The 18,602-nt window shown below is 43.2% G+C and overlaps 1 protein-coding gene across 1 annotated transcript in view; it reads left to right on the plus strand.

The window, feature by feature from the left end:
* The first annotated feature begins 805 nt into the window (after positions 1-805).
* gsr (glutathione reductase) overlaps positions 806-18,602 on the plus strand; it is an 81,467-nt gene continuing 63,670 nt past the window's right edge. The window contains exons 1-2 of the mRNA XM_028805816.2: positions 806-1,045; positions 13,754-13,780. Of these exons, the coding sequence (XP_028661649.2) occupies positions 839-1,045; positions 13,754-13,780 (234 nt within the window). The 5' untranslated portion in view covers positions 806-838. The remainder of the gene's footprint in view (positions 1,046-13,753; positions 13,781-18,602) is intronic.

Consider the following 18,602-nt stretch of genomic DNA (forward strand, 5'->3'; position numbering starts at 1 on the left):
CTTTTCTTCATTATGTAAAGCACTTTGAGCTACTTTTTGTATGAAAATGTGCTATATAAATAAATGTTGTTGTTGTTCTTAGAAAAAAAGAAAATGAATAGTTCTGAAAATGTCTACTCTGGCAGATTGAGGCCACCAACATGTAGTGGAATTTAATAACTAGTTTACTTGACAACAAGAGTCAGCTTCTAATTAAGCAACTGGTTGATGTGAAAGTTTTAGGCCCAAACTTGGCTGGTCATCTGTTGGTTCACTTCAGAGGTAATTTCTGTTTAGGTGGAACTTAAAAGAAAGAGAAGCAATTCCGAGGACTGAATGTTATAAAACATGTCAATTAAACCAAAGGAAAAATAAGTTAAAATAGCAGCAAAAACTGGTCACTAATTAAGAAAAGGGTTAGAATGAAAACCTGTTGCTATACTTGAGCTCTAGAACTGGAGCTGAACGCAGAGTGCAGTCGCACTGTCGATAGGTAACTAAATTGAAGTACTCGTCCAGGTGATGGAGTGATCTGCGGCAGGTACTTATATGAAGCTACTTAAAGAATACATTTTCGCTGTTTCGAAAATAATGACTTCCATTTCAGTCTAAAGGTAGATGTTGAATTTTTACTAAAATTTGCCCTCTTTGCTGTAACGAAACCTGCAGTATACCTAAGATATTCAGAAACCCTGAGAATGAAGGCAGCTGCCCACCAGTTCCCTGGCCCGTCTCTCACACCACGCCCACATCTGGCACTTCTCCCCGCCCTCTCGCTTCTCCGTCTCAGCAATTCAGCGTGACTAAGCAAGAACCGCTTCCGCACTAGACCCCGCCCATTTCCTATAACTAAAACGCTATGATATTCGCGCGGTCCCGAGCGCTTCTCCTGGTTTTTCTGCGACCGAGAGCGCCGTTACTCACAGCACTAAACAACGGCATGGCGACGCGCTTTGACTTCCTAGTTATCGGCGGTGGATCCGGGGGACTGGCCGGGGCTCGGAGAGCAGCCGAATTGGGGGCATCGGTGGCAGTGATCGAGAGCCATAAACTCGGGGGTACTTGTGTGAGTATTTCAAGCTGCATTCTTTCTTGCTCAGGTGGTGGACAAGCAAGTAGGCTAAATCTCTGGCGCCTGCACTGTACACCCCGGAGGGATGCTGTTGTGATCGTATTTGGCTGCTGTAGTTTGTGTTATCAGTGAATTAAACGAAAATTCCGATGGGTAGACTACAAAGCTGGTGAACTGACAAAGGGTAGGATTTCTTGTCCGGTTTTTCCCATTTTTATTTTCCTTTGCCAAGTGCAGACCCCGCACACAAACGAATTTCCTTTTCTTGTCCTATTAAGTGTTGGGATTTCGAGTTTGACTGCTGTTAGTTCCCCAAAAATCAGTTTAGCGTGTCACGACGCTCCCCCTTTCTTCCTTTTTTGCCTACTTGTTGCATCGCAGTGAATGTGCGTCGCGCATTGTTTCTTTGATTTTGCGCATAGCGCATCAAAAACTAAATCGGGCGAGAACGCAACCAAATGAATATTAAAAGTTTATTTTGATCTGCTTGAGTTATCTAAACATTAACTTAGTAGGGCACATCATTAAACCCCCAACCTTAATCCAAAGGGAAAGCAGACACGGTATAGTCGATTGTAGTTAGATAGATAGATAGATAGATACTTTATTAATCCCAAGGGGAAATTCACGTACTCCTTGGGATTAATAAAGTATCTATCTATCTATCTATCTATCTATCTATCTATCTATCTATCTATCTATCTATCTATCTATCTATCTGTTAATTTTGTTACTTAACTATATTGAAGTACGTGTTGCTTAATATTGAAAGGTTGTGGTCTGACCTTCATTTTTATTTAGCGGTTGGCAGCACGATGGCGCAGTGCTTAGTGCTGCCGCCACAAAGGTTCAGCAGACAGAGTCCGACCTCCGACTCGCTCATTTTGTAGGAGCACTTCGTGTCTCACTGAGTATTTCTAGTTTTACTACCAAATCTCATGGGTTAGCTTAATCACCCTAAACTGGCTCCGAGTCAGTGTGAGAGTCCAGGGCATCTCCGCGACCCTTAGTTAATGTTAAAAGGGCAGAAAACGAACGAAGTAACGTGCCTGTTGCTGTTATGTGAACACAGATATCTACAGGAGTCTGTGTGACATTTTCTTTCAGTCATTTTTCTTAACTCTCCTAACTTTTCTTTCCCAATATAATTTTACATTCTCTTACACTTTACAATTAGCAATTCCATCCATCCATCCATTGTCCAACCCGCTGAATCCGAACACAGGGTCACGGGGGTCTGCTGGAGCCAATCCCAGCCAACACAGGGCACAAGGCAGGAAACAATCCTGGGCAGGGTGCCAACCCACCGCAGGACACACACAAACACACCCACACACCAACCACACACTAGGGCCAATGTAGAATCGCCAATCCACCTAACCAGCATGTCTTTGGAATGTGGGAGGAAACCGGAGCGCCCGGAGGAAACCCACGCAGACACGGGGAGAACATGCAAACTCCACGCAGGGAGGACCCGGGAATCGAACCCAGGTCCCCTGATCTCCCAACTGCGAGGCAGCAGCGCTACCCACTGCGCCACCGTGCCGCCCCAATTAGCAATTCGCAGAGTTAAATTTGAGCATTTTTTAATGACTTGGTTCTCTTCAGTCTGTTGTGTCCAGTTTTTGTTTGGGAGTACCATACTTAAAAGAGCAACTGGTAGCAGGACTCGAACTTGGGCAGCTTTTCTAAAACACAGTAGGGAAGTGTGTGTGTGTGTGTGTATGTGTAATGTACTGTATAGTACTGGGGTGTCAAACTCAGGTCCTGGAGAGCCGAAATGGCTACTGGTTTTCATTCCAACCACTTTCTTAATTAGTAACCAGTTAATGCTGCTAATTTAACTTAATGCTTAAGCCTTCGTTATGATTCACTTGCTTAACTGACTTTTTTTTTTTAAAGTAGCAGCCAAACAATAAAGAAATAAAACAACCCAACAGATAACCAGCCAACTCAGGGGTGCCAAGCAGTCCTGGAGGGCCATAATTTCCTTTTCAGCTTTTGATGAAGCTCATTATTTTATGTCTCGTTAGTGTTCTCATTCTGGCACACCAGTCATTTCCAAAATGGATTTCTTTTCTTCTTAGATCCATCCATTTTCCAACCCGCTGAATCCGAACATAGGGTCACGGGGGTCTGCTGGAGCCAATCCCAGCCAACACAGGGCACAAGGCAGGAACCAATCCCGGGCAGGGTGCCAACTCACCGCAGGACACACACAAACACACCCACACACCAAGCACACACTAGGGCCAATTTAGAATCGCCAATCCACCTAACCAGCATGTCTTTGGATTGTGGGAGGAAACCAGAGTGCCAGGAGGAAACCCACGCAGACACGGGGAGAACATGCAAACTCCATGCAGGGAGGACCTAACTGCGAGGCAGCAGCGCTACCCACTGTGCCACCGTGCCGCCCTTGTATTTATTCCTTATTACTAATTGGTTACCATATTATTGTGGAATTTATGAGACTTACCAGGTACGTTACCAGACTGGTCTACTCTCGCACTGTAAGGTTAGCACACACACACATATAAAGATCCTATCTAGTCAAAGTTCTGGGTGATGCCAATTGCTAGTCACCCCACGATATTCCACATAGGACCCCCATTCGTATAAGAGTGAGGCCAAATGCCTGTCACTCTTAGTACTCAACATGGGGACTCTGTGTCACCAGCCCTAAGAAACATAAAGCTGTCTTTAACAAAGGTGGTCAGCAGTGTCTCTCAAAGGCAACAAATCTTTTTTTAGATGCTGATCCTCTCCATCCATTTTTTAGACTTCACTTTGTGTATTTCAGGGTCCTCGATCACTGAACGCAGTTCTAACAGAATCGGGTGCAGTATATGAAACAAGCCTCAATGAGGCCCCAGGACATCAGATGACACTGTCACATATACACCCATAATCCCATATACACTTCGGCTAATTTTGAGTCCTCCGCTAACTTAACTTGCATGTCTTTTGATTAAGGGAAATAAACTGTGACTTCTGGAGAAACCTTTGCACAGGTGTGAGGATAATTTTCAAACTCCACACAGATATTGTCCCGGCGTGAGATCTGAAGTGAGTGTACTGGAGATGTAAGGCAGCAGCTTTAATCGCTGGGCCGTACCACATGCATATCGGATCAGGCAATCCACCTGAAGCTAAACACGTTCTGGCCCGGCCAGTACATGAATTCAAGACCATCTAGGAGAAGCCTGGGTTGGTGCTGTTAGAGGTGTTGAGGAGGCCGTCTGGGGGGTGCTTACCCTGTGGTTTGTGTGTGCACCCCAATGCCCCAGTGCAGCCATGGGGGACACTAAGCTGTAAAATTTGGCACTGTCCTTCAGAAGAGATGTCAAACCGAGATCCTGACTCTCTGTGGTCATAAAACGTCCTTGTGTATCTTTTGAAAAGAGTAGAGTGTTTCCCAATGCCCTGGCTAAATTACCCACCACATCCTACTCATTCTGGCCCCATAATCCTCCCTGTCCCTTACTGGCTAAATATGTCTCGCCCCTTCACCACCTAATAGCTAATGTTTGGTAAGGGTGAGCGTACTGCCACAAGAATGGCTGCTGTCCCATCATTCAGGTGGGAACTACACGTGAGGATTTGTTCTGTTCTGTGTATTGTATTGTATTGTATGGACCCCCTTGCTTTTGACACCCACTGCACGCCCAACCCACCCGGAAAGGGGTCTCTCTTTGAATTGCCTTTCCCAAGGTTTCTTCCATTTTTTTTCCCTACAAGGGTTTTTTCTTGTCTTCTTAGAGAGTCGAGGCTGGGGGGCTGTCAAGAGGCCGGGCCTGTTAAAGCCCATTGCGGCACTTCTTGTGTGATTTTGGGCTATACAACAATAAATTGTATTGTATTGTACACGGTGGTAGTGGTTGAAGTGATTCCTCACTGTCTATGTAAAGCACTTTGAATAGGTTAGAAAAGCCCTGTATAAATGTAGTTCATTAATGTTTAACTAGCCAACCCGCATACGTTGCATAATCACGCCGCTTTTTTAATGATTTTTAAGCACAGGGGAAAAAAATGAACATTTGAAAAATCCGTAATTTAATAAACCACCAAGAAAAGTAACATTGCAACAATGCACGCTACGAACCAACATACAATCATCGTTCAGTACGCACTGCCTGCTCATGTGCCCGCTCCCAACTCCTCACCTGAGCCGCTTTTGTCTCTGCTACAGTCCACATGCACCTCTGAGCCACGTTGTCTTTTCATTGTTCATTGCGGTTCTGGCTGCTTTTCTATATATAATCCACCATGTCACCTGACCAGTAGCGAGGGGGGTGAGTACAAAGGGCAGGGACGTAATCAGTGCAAGCGTATGACCCACACTTACTGGGAATTCCTCGTTCGTGGGGAACAATTGCAAGCCCCGGTCTCCATCACGAATGGGGTTCAACGGCTTACCCACGCCTATCGGCACCGGGTAGACGCACGTTGATCCATTCAGTGTAGCGCACGTGCAGTACCGGACATCCAAGGGCCTCACAGACCTGTTAATGCTCAATCTCACATGGCTGAAAGCCACTTGTCCCTCTAAGAAGTTGGACGCCGACCGGTTGGCGATCGCATAACTATTTAGCAGTAGGGAGTCTCATTTGTTTTCAGAATTAACCAGACTAATCGCTCCACCAACTAAGAACGGCCATGCACCACCACCCAAGGAATCGAGAAAGAGCTATCAATCTGTCAATCCTCTGCGTGTCCGGGCCGGGTAAGGTTTCCCGTGTTGAGTCAAATTAAGCAAAATTTGTGTGTGGTGAGTTGTTGTGTCCGGGCACATGAACAGGCACTGTGAATGCCTTGAGAGCGTGGGTGGACGCGTACCAGGGAATAATGAGTATCTATATATCTTTTTAGATATAGAAAGCGTCTGATGCGGTGTTTGGTGAATTGTTGCAGTTTGCGAGTTAGCAGTTGTGATGGTTTTACACTCTAGTACATTGCGGTGAGCGCCGGTAGCAGTCAGGCGAGCAGGCGTTCTCGTGCCATGCTCTTAGAGTTGGTGGGCGTGTCTCTGTATCGGTTCGAGTTGTTGGGCGGTGCTCTGTTGTTTGTATCCCATGGTCGGATGACTTGGTGGATTATATATAGAAATGCAGCCGAAACCGAAAAGAATAATGAAAAGTCAACATGGCTCAGTGGTGCATGTGTACTGTAGCAGAGACGAATGAGTGTTGGTGAGTTGTTGCGTCCGGGCACATGAGCAGGCACTGTGAATGCCTTGAGAGCGTGGATAGACGCGTGCTCGAGTTGGTGGGCTGGACTTTGTGAGTTGAATGACATGGCTATTTTTTGCGTATCCCATGGTTGTCTTCCGGTAGTGTGAATGCCTTGAGAGACAAGGTGTCCTTGTAACGGCCGACCCCTTACCCAGCCGGCAGCTACACCTCCAAGACCTGTGGCCTGGATGATTTACTGAGAAATAATCTAACTATCAAGCCGTACTTCTAACCAATTAAACTTTTCCCCACAATCGACGGTGAAAATAATAAGTACACAAAAAGAGGATGTAAAATTAAACGGATTAAATGTATTAAATGAAACAAGACATGCAAAAAATAGAAACATATAAATATAAATATCCCTCCACCCCAGCAACAACAAGACACCACCAAATATAAATACAACAAAAAACCCTCCCTTGTCCCTGTAACATATAAACACACAACATGAATAACAAGAATTGAATGATATATGGCAATGAATGTGAACGTGAGTCCGGTAATAAAGAAACTGTCCTGGATGCGGTTGACTGAATTAGTGAAAATGAGTCGTTTGATTTTCCCTGGAAAAAATGGGGCAGCCTCACCGTGAATCCTCGGTGCGTGGTGGATGATTAACTCCGACCCCGGGGTCTCTCGTGATGAGGTCCTTGAAGCAAGTCCGGCGGATGGAAAAACAAACTGGATGGAAATGCGCGATGTGGAAAATAACAGGTACAGATGGCTCGTGGTCGTGAATGTGAAAAAAAAAATCTCCTTCTCTCCTCCCCCTTCCTTCTTCTCCTGCTGGCTTAAATAGTCCTGTGACGGCTGTGATTGATTAATTAAGGACAGGTGTTTTCCAGGTTTGTGGCTGTGGCCTCCTTCCATCATCCGTCCCCCTTTACAGGGACGGCATTAACTGATACACATACAAACAATAAATGGGACAGTGAAACGAGACGCACTCAGAACTGACATTTAACACTAACTATGTGGCCCCGCTACATCCTGGTTTGGTGAGTTGTTGCAGTTTTTGATTGCATACAGCGATTCACATCCGCGACAAACATGATTTTTCTTAGATGGTCCTGCTGCGTCCACCCTCGTTCTTGAAGCATACACATTGCCTGGTCATGTGCCCACTCGCAAGAGCAACTGACAGAGACCCGCCCACCAACTCTAAGACCATGGGATAACCCTTGCAAACTGTTTTACATGCTGCATACGGCGATTCACATCCGCGACAAACTGTTTTACACGCTGCATACAGCGATTCACATCCGCGATAAACATGCCTCTTCTTAGATGGTCCTGCCGCGTCCACCCTCGTTCTCGAAGCATACACACCGCCTGGTCATATGCCTGCTCGCAAGAGCAACTCACGGAGACCCACCCACCAACTCTAAGACCATGGTGTGTAAAACAGTTTGCGATGGTGGACGCGGTTGTGCGTCATAACCGAAAAGAATAATGAAAAGTCAACGTGGCTCAGAGGTGCATGTGGAGTGTAGCAGAGACGAACGCGAATGACGCCCTGTGTTGTGAGTTGCTGCATCCGAGTTGGTGGGCGTGACTCTGCGAGTTGTCATCGTATCCAATGGTTTTAGAGTTAGTGGGCGTGGCTTTGTGAGTTGTCATCGTATCCAATGGTTTTAGAGTTGGTGGGTGTGGCTCTGCGAGTTGTCGTCGTATCCAATGGTTTTAGAGTTGGTGGGTGTGGCTCTGCAAGTTGTCGTCGTATCCAATGGTCTTAGAGTTGGTGGGTGTGGCTCTGCGAGTTGTCGTCGTATCCAATGGTTTTAGAGTTAGTGGGCGTGGCTTTGCGAGTTGTCATCGTATCCAATGGTTTTAGAGTTGGTGGGTGTGGCTCTGCGAGTTGTCGTCGTATCCAATGGTCTTAGAGTTGGTGGGCGTGGCTCTGTCCTGCGTGCTTCCATGGGTGTCTTGCTTGCGCTGGCGGCAGCTTAGTGAATTATATATATAGATTCTGACAAAAGGAATCCTTTATTTTTTCACATACAGCGGGCTTACTGTGGCGAATGATCCAGTTCTTGTAGAATAAATCCCTGGGAAAGGAAGCTTTTATGATTTTTGCAGAGTTGGTTTCAGTTAACGCATAGTGTTAAATTTGTCCTAAAAAAGTGTATTATTGTGACTTTAAGTCCAGCAGGTGCATTCACTGTCAAGACTTTTTTGTTCTGTTAATCTGCTCTCATTTCTTGCTAAGAGGCTGTTAATACGAAAGCAACCTGAAAAGAGCCGACAAGAGTGTGAGTGGAAATGAACTGCGGGGTATCGACGCTTATCTGTAAATGTATCTGCTCAGACCCGTACCCAAGGACAATCAAAAGTCCGATTCAAGCAAACTGCTGCTACAGGCACTAATGGAGTCAGTAAAAGCATCTATGTTGTAAATTAAAAAAAAAAAACGGTAAACTTTAAGTTACAAAAAGCTACGCTTGAAAGTATCTTGTGACACATTAAAATGGTGTCTCTTAAAATGGGAAATGCTATAGGAAGATTTGATTTTTTTTTATTATTATTATTGCAAAATTAGGGCAAAAAAATAAAAGATTATGGTAACGACTTTCATACACAGTTAGGTCCATAAATATTTGGACAGAGACAACTTTTTTTCTAATTTTGGTTCTGTACATTACCACAATGAATTTTTAAATGAAACAACTCAGATGCAGTTGAAGTGCAGACTTTCAGCTTTAATTCAGTGGGGTGAACAAAACGATTGCATAAAAATGTGAGGCAACTAAAGCATTTTTTGAACACAATATCTATCTATCTATTATATAAAAAATCTTGGGTCAAGATGTGATCATCTCGGAGAGACACTTTGAAGTCCTGCGAGACTACTTGCACGTCACACCCTACTTACAAACAATTTCTCGGAGACATTTTAACGTCCCACGGGACAAGTAGGTGAGACAAAAGGACAGCCGCTGTACAGGCTTTTAAATATATATATATATATATATATATATATATATACATATACTAGGGGGTTCCCCCCTGCTTGCTTCACTCGCCAAGGGGCCTGTGCTACACGCCAGCCCCCACTTCGCATCTCTGCTGCTGGTGTTGTGAAGAGGGGGGCTGAGACGCGGTCAAAAATCGTTGCACTTTTAGCCTTTATAAGTAAAATCCTAAGGCTAAAAGTGCAACGATTTTGTGCAACTTTTTTTGTCACGCTTTAAATTGAGCTTATTTGAAAACCTACATATATATGTTTGGTATCATTCTTTTCGGAATTTATAGAATGGTATTTTTAGATTTTCATATTTTTATTCCGTTTTTAAATTACGGTATAAACTAAAAAATATAAAGAGCTCACGTCCCGTGAAACGAGACTTTGTGCCAAGAGATTTAACCAGGGCCGGAAATAAAAGGCAGAGTAGGACAGCTGCTGTACAGGCTTTTAAATATTGAAAGCGTGCTCAAGATGCAGATCACACAGCAGCAGCAGCTGAACGAGCAAAGAGGAGGTAAAAAAAAAAAAAAAAAAATTATTTGCTTCCCATTGTATCACCGTTTAAGAGGGGGTTTCGGTGGAGCAACTGCGTCTCCTTGATGTGCGTTCCCACCGTGTCTGAAATTTTCTGCACTCACTTGCTATTGTGCATTTCTTTGGTTCTGCCATTTTTGGTCATCTGTAGCAAAGTTGTTCTTTGGTTGCAGTTGTTTGTGAAGATGCTGCCTTGATCAAGACAGTAGCTCCACCTTGTGTTAAACCTAAGAAGTACAATACAGTTAAGAACAAGTTTCGTGTGTGGGCCATAATTCATTATATTTTTAGAATTTGCTGTGGGCCAATTAAAAATGGACCATGGGCCGTAGTTTGGACACCCCTGTATTATGTTATGTACGGCCTCATGCCATGTACTACTGTGATCAGGCTACCTGGTGATTTACCTGTGGCTTTAAATGTGAAGTGGGGCTCAGGACTGCTGGGAACCAGTAGAGGGAGTTTCAGGTGGAGTACCTGACGCCAGAAAAGATTATGAAAGATGACAAAGAAAGTGATTCCTGGTTAAGGCTTAAGAGCTTCTCCGTTTCCTCTCCCTGGAACCTTCCCAATATAACCACTTTTGTGCAAATTTATTATCATTTTAATATTTTAGCACAACAGATTTACTTCACTTGCTATTCTCACCTTGTTGTCATCTTTCAATCTGACCGGGATTCCTTGTGATCCTTTACAGTGAGCCATTAATATCGGCCCCTGAAAGGAGCTTAAACCCTTAAGAGCAACACATGCTGGCACCGAGCTGCACTATATTATTATTATTAATATTTTTATGTTTTTTTTCAATTACAGGTCCTCTACAAATCAAGAAATACTTATGGAAATGTTATGTGGGTCTTGTAGCACTCAGCTGGTGTCCCCTAACTGTTCAGAGTTTTTTATTTTTTGCTTCTGCTGTTAGTTCTTTCTGTTTGGCATTTATTGTAATAATAAAGTAGAAAACAAATTGTTCAAACATACATGTATAATGTCAAGAATCATTAATGTAGGTTTGAATATGTTTACATATCCATCTTACTAACCGAAGGTTGTAAACCGGATATGGACGCTGGGCACATCGAGGCGCACGCGCACTGCTGCACTGCACAGAAAACACAGAAACGAGAAGGTTGTAAACCGGATGTCATGCGCACTGCAGCGAGCCCACCACCTGTAAACTACACTTGCCCTAATCCACTGTGCCAGTAATGTAGATCACATAACGGTCATTCAGTTTGGCGCCCACCCCAGAGTCAAACATAGTGGCGTCCCAAAACGCTGTGGCGCCTGCCTCGCATGCCTACAATGTGCTTGCGAAAGGAGTCACGGCTCAAACAAAAGAAAACACAGAAACAAGACTACGACCTGTGAACTACACCTGAGGTAAAGCGTGCACGCCAGGTTGTACAGCCGCCCGGACGCGACCGCCCACACCACCGCATATACCCTCCATGATATGTCTTCACGCAGCGGCTTCCCACCGAGGCGCATATTGCGCTGTGGCGCTCGCCCCACAGTCAGACGCAGTGGCTTCCCAGAGTCAGTAGGTGGCCCCCAAACAACACAACCTGTTCAAGCAGTCGGTGTCACCAAAGGCAACAGGCTCACATCTCCACAAAACGAAACCGCTTTAGTACAGATATGCTTATTGGATTAAATGACATTTCCCCAGACGCACCCGCCCTCCGTGTTATGTCATCCATCCATGTATCGGATGGAACAGAAACTGATTGCCATTCTAGGATTTCCGATTCGCTAGCAAATCCTAGGCTTACTTGTTAATTTTGAAATGAAAAAAATCGTACCTTTCTCAGATTGCGTAATCCATATATCAAGTCGTCCAGTCACTTGTACACAACTTCCCAAACACATGTGTTTTTACTAAAAAAAAATAACATTCTTCTGAACGAGAAATGGACTTAATGCGAAAGAGCAATTAAATTGAAGGCCCGACTCTCTGCCTTATTCATTGGTCAGGAGTCCAGCCCAGTAACAGCTTATTCGTTGGTTAACATTACGCTTCATGAGGTAACAGCAAAAACCGTCCCCTGAGGGACCTGTAAAACTAAAGGTTAAAAGTTAAGAAAAGTGAGTGTAAATATTATCAGGAAGAGAATACGCCTCAGGCTGGCGCACATCTGAAATTCTTCAACAAACATAAGGTCAGTTCATGCTTGCAGTGTCATATACTGCTACCAAACTAGTTATGGATATGAATGTAAATGTAACGATAGGAATCGGGTTTATGGTCACAGCTTTCCATTTTCATTTCTTTTTCACAACCAGCACTATAAACTACATGTGGTAAATACCATATAGAAAATAACACTTTTGGGTACAGGATTCTTTTAATTAGATTGGAACGTTCTAGAATGATTTAGTAATTGATCATTAATTAGCAGACTCTCCTGTTATATAAGGTTAGAAGTTTTATAAGTATTGGAAAAACAAACTTTCACCACTTGATTAATACCAGTGACAACATGAAAATTGACCTAGAGGTTAATAATTTGCTGTAAAAATGGAACATAAAGGTCTCCTCCTCAGTGTTCTTGTACCTCATACAGGACTGCTCAGACTTTTAACCCACATTTAATTATATTAAATATTTTTTAATACAAACAATTTGCCTCACATTTAGTAGTTCTGCTGGCAGCCTTACTATTTACTGAGAAATTCAGACAAATGGGTGCTGTATTACGATGATATTTCCCTCTACTTACCCTTTTCCTAGGGGTAGGTGTACTCATCAGATTAGTTACTGGGTTGGTCTACTGTCGCACCTTAAGATTATCACACACATACATAGATATACGCATACACACAGAAACTCAACAGTGTCCTATGAATGACAAACACACGGCTGGTTAACCTCTAACACTTTAAATCACACAAGTGCCTTAGAAATAACACAGCCTGTCACTCAGCACTTAAAGAGACTTACTTATTATCGGCACAAACAACATACGATGTTTTAATGATATCTCAGACCTAAATATTACTTTTGGTCTCCAAGAATACATTTAATACTCAGCATCCTTGACTATAGACCATTTATCAGCCAAGAATGCCTTACTTCACATGCTGTTCCCTACTTTTGGGTGGAGCTCACACCCTCAGCCCTTAGTAAACCTCACAGCACAGGGGTAATGGCAACTCTCCGGCTGCTCCAGGTACTCAAAGAAATCTACCTTATTACTTCAATCACTCTAGACATAAAGGCAAAGCATAGAAAGTTAAAAGCAGCATGATATTTATTACAGGAATAATAATACCAGTGGAACAAAGAATAATAGAAAATAGGACTGATAGTAAAGTCTGGATATATATAGTCTTTAGAAAAGTTTACGAAAAATTAAAGATGACAAGGATGAATGGCACAGGCAGTTTGTTATCTCACACTCATAGTTATTCATGAGATGCTTTTCTGAAGATCAGATGGAAACGGTCACACGTTGCAGGCACCTTCTCCTGACGTCTTTGTCTCTTCTTCTTCCTCTATCCCTCCTATGTTGCTCTTCAGACGAGGCATATTTATTATAAAATTCTACTGGGGGGTTTTGCAAGATGTGATTGTTAGATATTCTGATTGGCTGGCTGTCAATCTGATGAATGAATTCACTGTCTGTTTTCCCAAACAAAAACACTTTTTTTGATGTTGCCTGAGGTATCGGCATGTCTTCCTTTCCAAGGCTGTACAATGATTTAGCTACTTGTCCCAAATGCACAGGTTATAAACTAATCAATAGCCTTAGGCACCAGCATGTCTTCCTTTCTTTGTTGGAACAGCGCTTTTGAAAGTGACGTACAACTGGGAAAAGGATATGCTTTGATGTGCCCTGAATTTTGTTCATCTGTTGTTTTGTCTTGAACAAAATATAATGGAAATATAAACCAAAATGTACAGATTTTGTACCCCACAACGGCCGCAAATTGATTTTTTTTCTTTTTTTTCTGTTTTTACAGGTGAATGTTGGGTGTGTGCCAAAAAAGGTAAGATTTTTATTATCATTTTACTTTTAAAAAGTCACAATCTCAATTGATTTTTTTGCCATTAGGCAGTAAACCTTAACTGGTTAACTTTTTTGAAGTTAAGCCGGCATAGTGTTACACTGGTATGTGTTGCTGCGTCATGAAATCAGCCCCCCAAATTCAAATCCCATGTCAAGCTGTTTGTGTGGAGTTTGAATAGTTTCTCTCTGTTTGTGTGGGTATTCCTTCCACATACCCAAAAATGTACCAGTTAAGTTAACTGGCAGATCTAAATTTGTACTTTGTGTCTCTGTGTGTTTAAGTAGAGCCCCCTACCTTGTACCCACTGCTCCTGAGATAAACTCTAGTCTTTCATGACCATGATTCGGGGTAAATTTGCATTTTTAATGTTCTAAGTTTGCACTTTTTTTCTGAATGTTTTCTGATATTTTCTAATATGAAGATGTGGATAACCTCCCAGCAGTTACAAGACCGTTAAGGATTTACTTAGTTGTTTAGAAATTATAGAGAGAGCAGTGCTGCTTGGATTAAAAAGGCTGAAATCAAATAAATTGCCAGAACCAGATTGCTTAGTGTTAATGCATATATTTTTAGATAGATAGATACTTTATTAATCCCAAAGGGAAATTCACATACTCCAGCAGCAGCATACTGATAAAAAACAATATTAAATTAAACAGTGATAGAAATGCAGGTATAACAGACAATAACTTTGTATAATGTTAACGTTTACCCCCTCTGGTGGAATTGAAGAGTCGCATAGTGTGAGGGAGGAACGATCTCCTCAGTCTGTCAGTGGAGCAGGATGGTGACAGCAGTCTGTCGCTGAAGCTGCTCCTCTGTCTGGAGATGATCCTGTTCAGTGGATGCGGTGGATTCTCCATGATTGACAGGAGTCTGCTCAGCGCCCGTCGCTCTGCCACGGATGTCAAACTGTCCAGCTCCGTGCCTACAATAGAGCCTGCCTTTCTCACCAGTTTGTCCAGACGTGAAGTGTCCCTTTTCTTTATGCTGCCTCCCCAGCACACCACCGCGTAGAAGAGGGCACTTGCCACAACCGTCTGGTAGAACATCTGCAGCATCTTATTACAGATGTTGAAGGACGCCAGCCTTCTAAGGAAGTATAGTCAGCTCTGTCCTCTCTTGCACAGAGCATCAGTATTGGCAGTCCAGTCCAGTTTATCATCCAGCTGCACTCCCAGGTATTTATAGGTCTGTACCCTCTGCACACAGTCACCTCTGATGATCACGGGATCCATGAGGGGTCTGGGCCTCCTAAAATCCACCACCAGCTCCTTGGTTTTGCTGGTGTTCAGGTGTAAGTGGTTTGAGTCGCACCATTTAACAAAATCCTTGATTAGGTCCCTATACTCCTCCTCCTGCCCACTCCTGATGCAGTCCACGATAGCAGTGTCGTCAGTGAACTTTTGCACGTGGCAGGACTCCGAGTTGTATTGGAAGTCTGATGTATATAGGCTGAACAGGACCGGAGAAAGTACAGTCCCCTGCGGTGCTCCTGTGTTGCTGACCACAATGTCGGACCTGCAGTTCCCGAGACGCACATACTACATACATCCGCCACATACTGAAATTTCTACATAGTGGAAGCTAGCAAATATTATTTTGTTACAGTTGATCCTCAACATTCCCATGTTTAACTTTTGCAGCTTTAAGCTTTTGCATGATTATATTCGTAACCTCATTTTTAATTTTGTGTTGACAACCGCACACTCACAGGCTTCATGGCTATGTGCAGTAGAGAAAAAATGAAAGGTGTGATGTGTGCAAGTTTGAAGGGCAGCTACTATCCTCCTAGGCGCTTCACCCGTCTTGTTCACCCTAGTGTTGTAAAGTTAAGAGCTCCTTGTGTCTTTGCTGCATATTTTCATTCTTTTGCTTAAAAAAAATTAAACGTTTGTGTTGCAATTATGCCCCCAATGCATGGTGCAAGTACTTTGGGCTCTAAGCCCAAGTGTATAAAGTTAGTGATACAGTTTAGGGAGAAAATAAAGGTTTTCAATAAACTTTGTGCTGGAATGTCATCAGACGCAGGAGTGGTGTAAGCAAACCGACAGTTCATTATATCCACAGAGAGAAGGAAAGCAGAGGTTGGCAAGGCTGCTGATCCCATCAACAATTATATCCTCAAAGTTAAACGTCAACTTGCCTCTGCTGTGCCTCCATACCATGAGATCATTAAGGATCTCAAGCAGTTCGTGAACCAAACTTCGCTGATGGATTACAAGCCAGTGTGTCCTTCACGATCTTCAATGCCATCCTCATCCTGTTGTGAAGGACAGAGTGTTGGAGGTGATGTCGAGACCTTGCAAGTCTCAATGTCTTTCGAAAGGAGTGTCTACAGGCACAAGAGGTGTGGAAGTAACCGCAGAGGAAGACAAGAATAGTTCAATCAATCAGCTGTTATTCAGTCACAGATATAAGTACATGGCACAAGAGGTCATAGAATTCTTGGGAATGACTAGTGAGAAAAAATGTTTTGAATATTACCAATTTATTTTGTGTACTGCATTTTATTGTTTATTTCATGGTTATTGTGTTATGAAAAGTGCCTATTATCAGAAATAATGTTTTGTTACAAAGACGTCCATGCAGAAAAGTGTATGTTAAGCAGTGTCTAGTGAAAGATTACAGTTTTTGGTGGTTGTGGGAACCTAACCTCCTCTTTCCCATAAGATCAATATGTTAACATTCACATCTTTGACTTCTGTGCCAATTTTAACAAATGTTACTCCTGCGAAAGCTGAGCTCTGACTGTATATACAGTGCATCCGGAAAGTATTCACAGCGCATCATCACTTTTTCCACATTTTGTTATGTTACAGCCTTATTCCAAAATGGATTAAATTCATTTTTTTTCCTCCAAATTCTACACACAACACCCCATAATGACAACATGAAAAAAGTTTACTTGAGGTTTTTGCAAATTTATTAAAAATAAAAAAACTGAGAAATCCCATGTCCATAAGTATTCACAGCCTTTGCTTAATACTTTGTCGATGCACCTTTGGCAGCAATTCCAGCCTCAAGTCTTGTTGAATATGATGCCACAAGCTTGGCACACCTATCCTTGGCCAGTTTCGCCCATTCCTCTTTGCAGCACCTCTCAAGCTCCATCAGGTTGGATGGGAAGCGTCGGTGCACAGCCATTTTAAGATCTCTCCAGAGATGTTCAATCGGATTCAAGTCTGGGCTCTGGCTGGGCCACTCAAGGACATTCACAGAGTTGTCCTGAAGCCACTCCTTTGATATCTTGGCTGTGTGCTTAGGGTCGTTGTCCTGCTGAAAGATGAACCGTCGCCCCAGTCTGAGGTCAAGAGCGCTCTGGAGCAGGTTTTCATCCAGGATTTCTCTGTACATTGCTGCAGTCATCTTTCCCTTTATCTTGACTAGTCTCCCAGTCCCTGCCGCTGAAAAACATCCCCACAGCATGATGCTGCCACCACCATGCTTCACTGTAGGGATGGTATTGGCCTGGTGATGAGCGGTGCCTGGTTTCCTCCAAACGTGATGCCTGGCATTCACACCAAAGAGTTCAATCTTTGTCTCATCAGACCAGAGAATTTTCTTTCTCATGGTCTGAGAGTCCTTCAGGTGCCTTTTGGCAAACTCCAGGTGGGCTGCCATGTGCCTTTTACTAAGGAGTGGCTTCCGTCTGGCCACTCTACCATACAGACCTGGTTGGTGGATTGCTGCAGAGATGGTTGTCCTTTTGGAAGGTTCTCCTCTCTCCACAGAGGACCTCTGGAGCTCTGCCAGAGTGACCATCGGGTTCTTGGTCACCTCCCTGACTAAGGCCCTTCTCCCCCAATCGCTCAGTTTAGATGGCCAGCCAGCTCTAGGAAGAGTCCTGGTGGTTTCGAACTTCTTCCACTTACGGATGATGGAGGCCACTGTGCTCATTGGGACCTTCAAAGCAGCAGAAATTTTTCTGTAACCTTCCCCAGATTTGTGCCTCGAGACAATCCTGTCTCGGAGGTCTACAGACAATTCCTTTGACTTCATGCTTGGTTTGTGCTCTAACATGAACTGTCAACTGTGGGACCTTATATAGACAGGTGTGTGCCTTTCCAAATCATGTCAAGTCAACTGAATTTACCACAGGTGGACTCCAATGAAGCTGCAGAAACATCTCAAGGATGATCAGGGTAAACAGGATGCACTTGAGCTCAATTTTGAGCTTCATAGCAAAGGCTGTGAATACTTTTGTACATGTGCTTTCTCAATTTTTTTATCTTTAATAAATTTGCAAAAACCTCATGTAAACTTTTTTCACGTTGTCATTATGGGGTGTTGTGTGTAGAATTCTGAGGAAAAAAATGAATTGAATCCATTTTTGAATAAGGCTGTAACATAACAAAATGTGGAAAAAGTGATGCGCTGGGAATACTTTCTGGATGCACTGTAAGAAGGTGATGTACTGATCCAACTAACTTTAGGTCAGTAAGCTTAAGACCCTTAACAGATAAATTAATGGAAACAATTATTAAGGAAACGATCAAGTGATACATGTCAAGAGCAGGCATAATAGTGAACAGTCAGGCTGTGTATAGATGAGGAGATTGTGTTTCACTAATATGAGGGGAATTTAACAAGGAAGTGACTAAAGGAAATTTTCATAAAGTTTTTAATAAGATCCCACATGAGAGGATTATGATAACACTAAGTGAAGGCTCAGTCTGAAGATGGGTGCAAAACTGGCTTAAACATCAGAAGCAAAATGTGATGATGTGCGGCGTCGGTACATAATCAACTCCTCAATTTATGGTACCCCCAAATCCAACCCCTCAATTTATGGTACCTC

This window comes from Erpetoichthys calabaricus, chromosome 7, assembly GCF_900747795.2.
Source record: "Erpetoichthys calabaricus chromosome 7, fErpCal1.3, whole genome shotgun sequence".
Classification (NCBI taxonomy): Eukaryota; Metazoa; Chordata; class Cladistia; order Polypteriformes; family Polypteridae; genus Erpetoichthys; species Erpetoichthys calabaricus.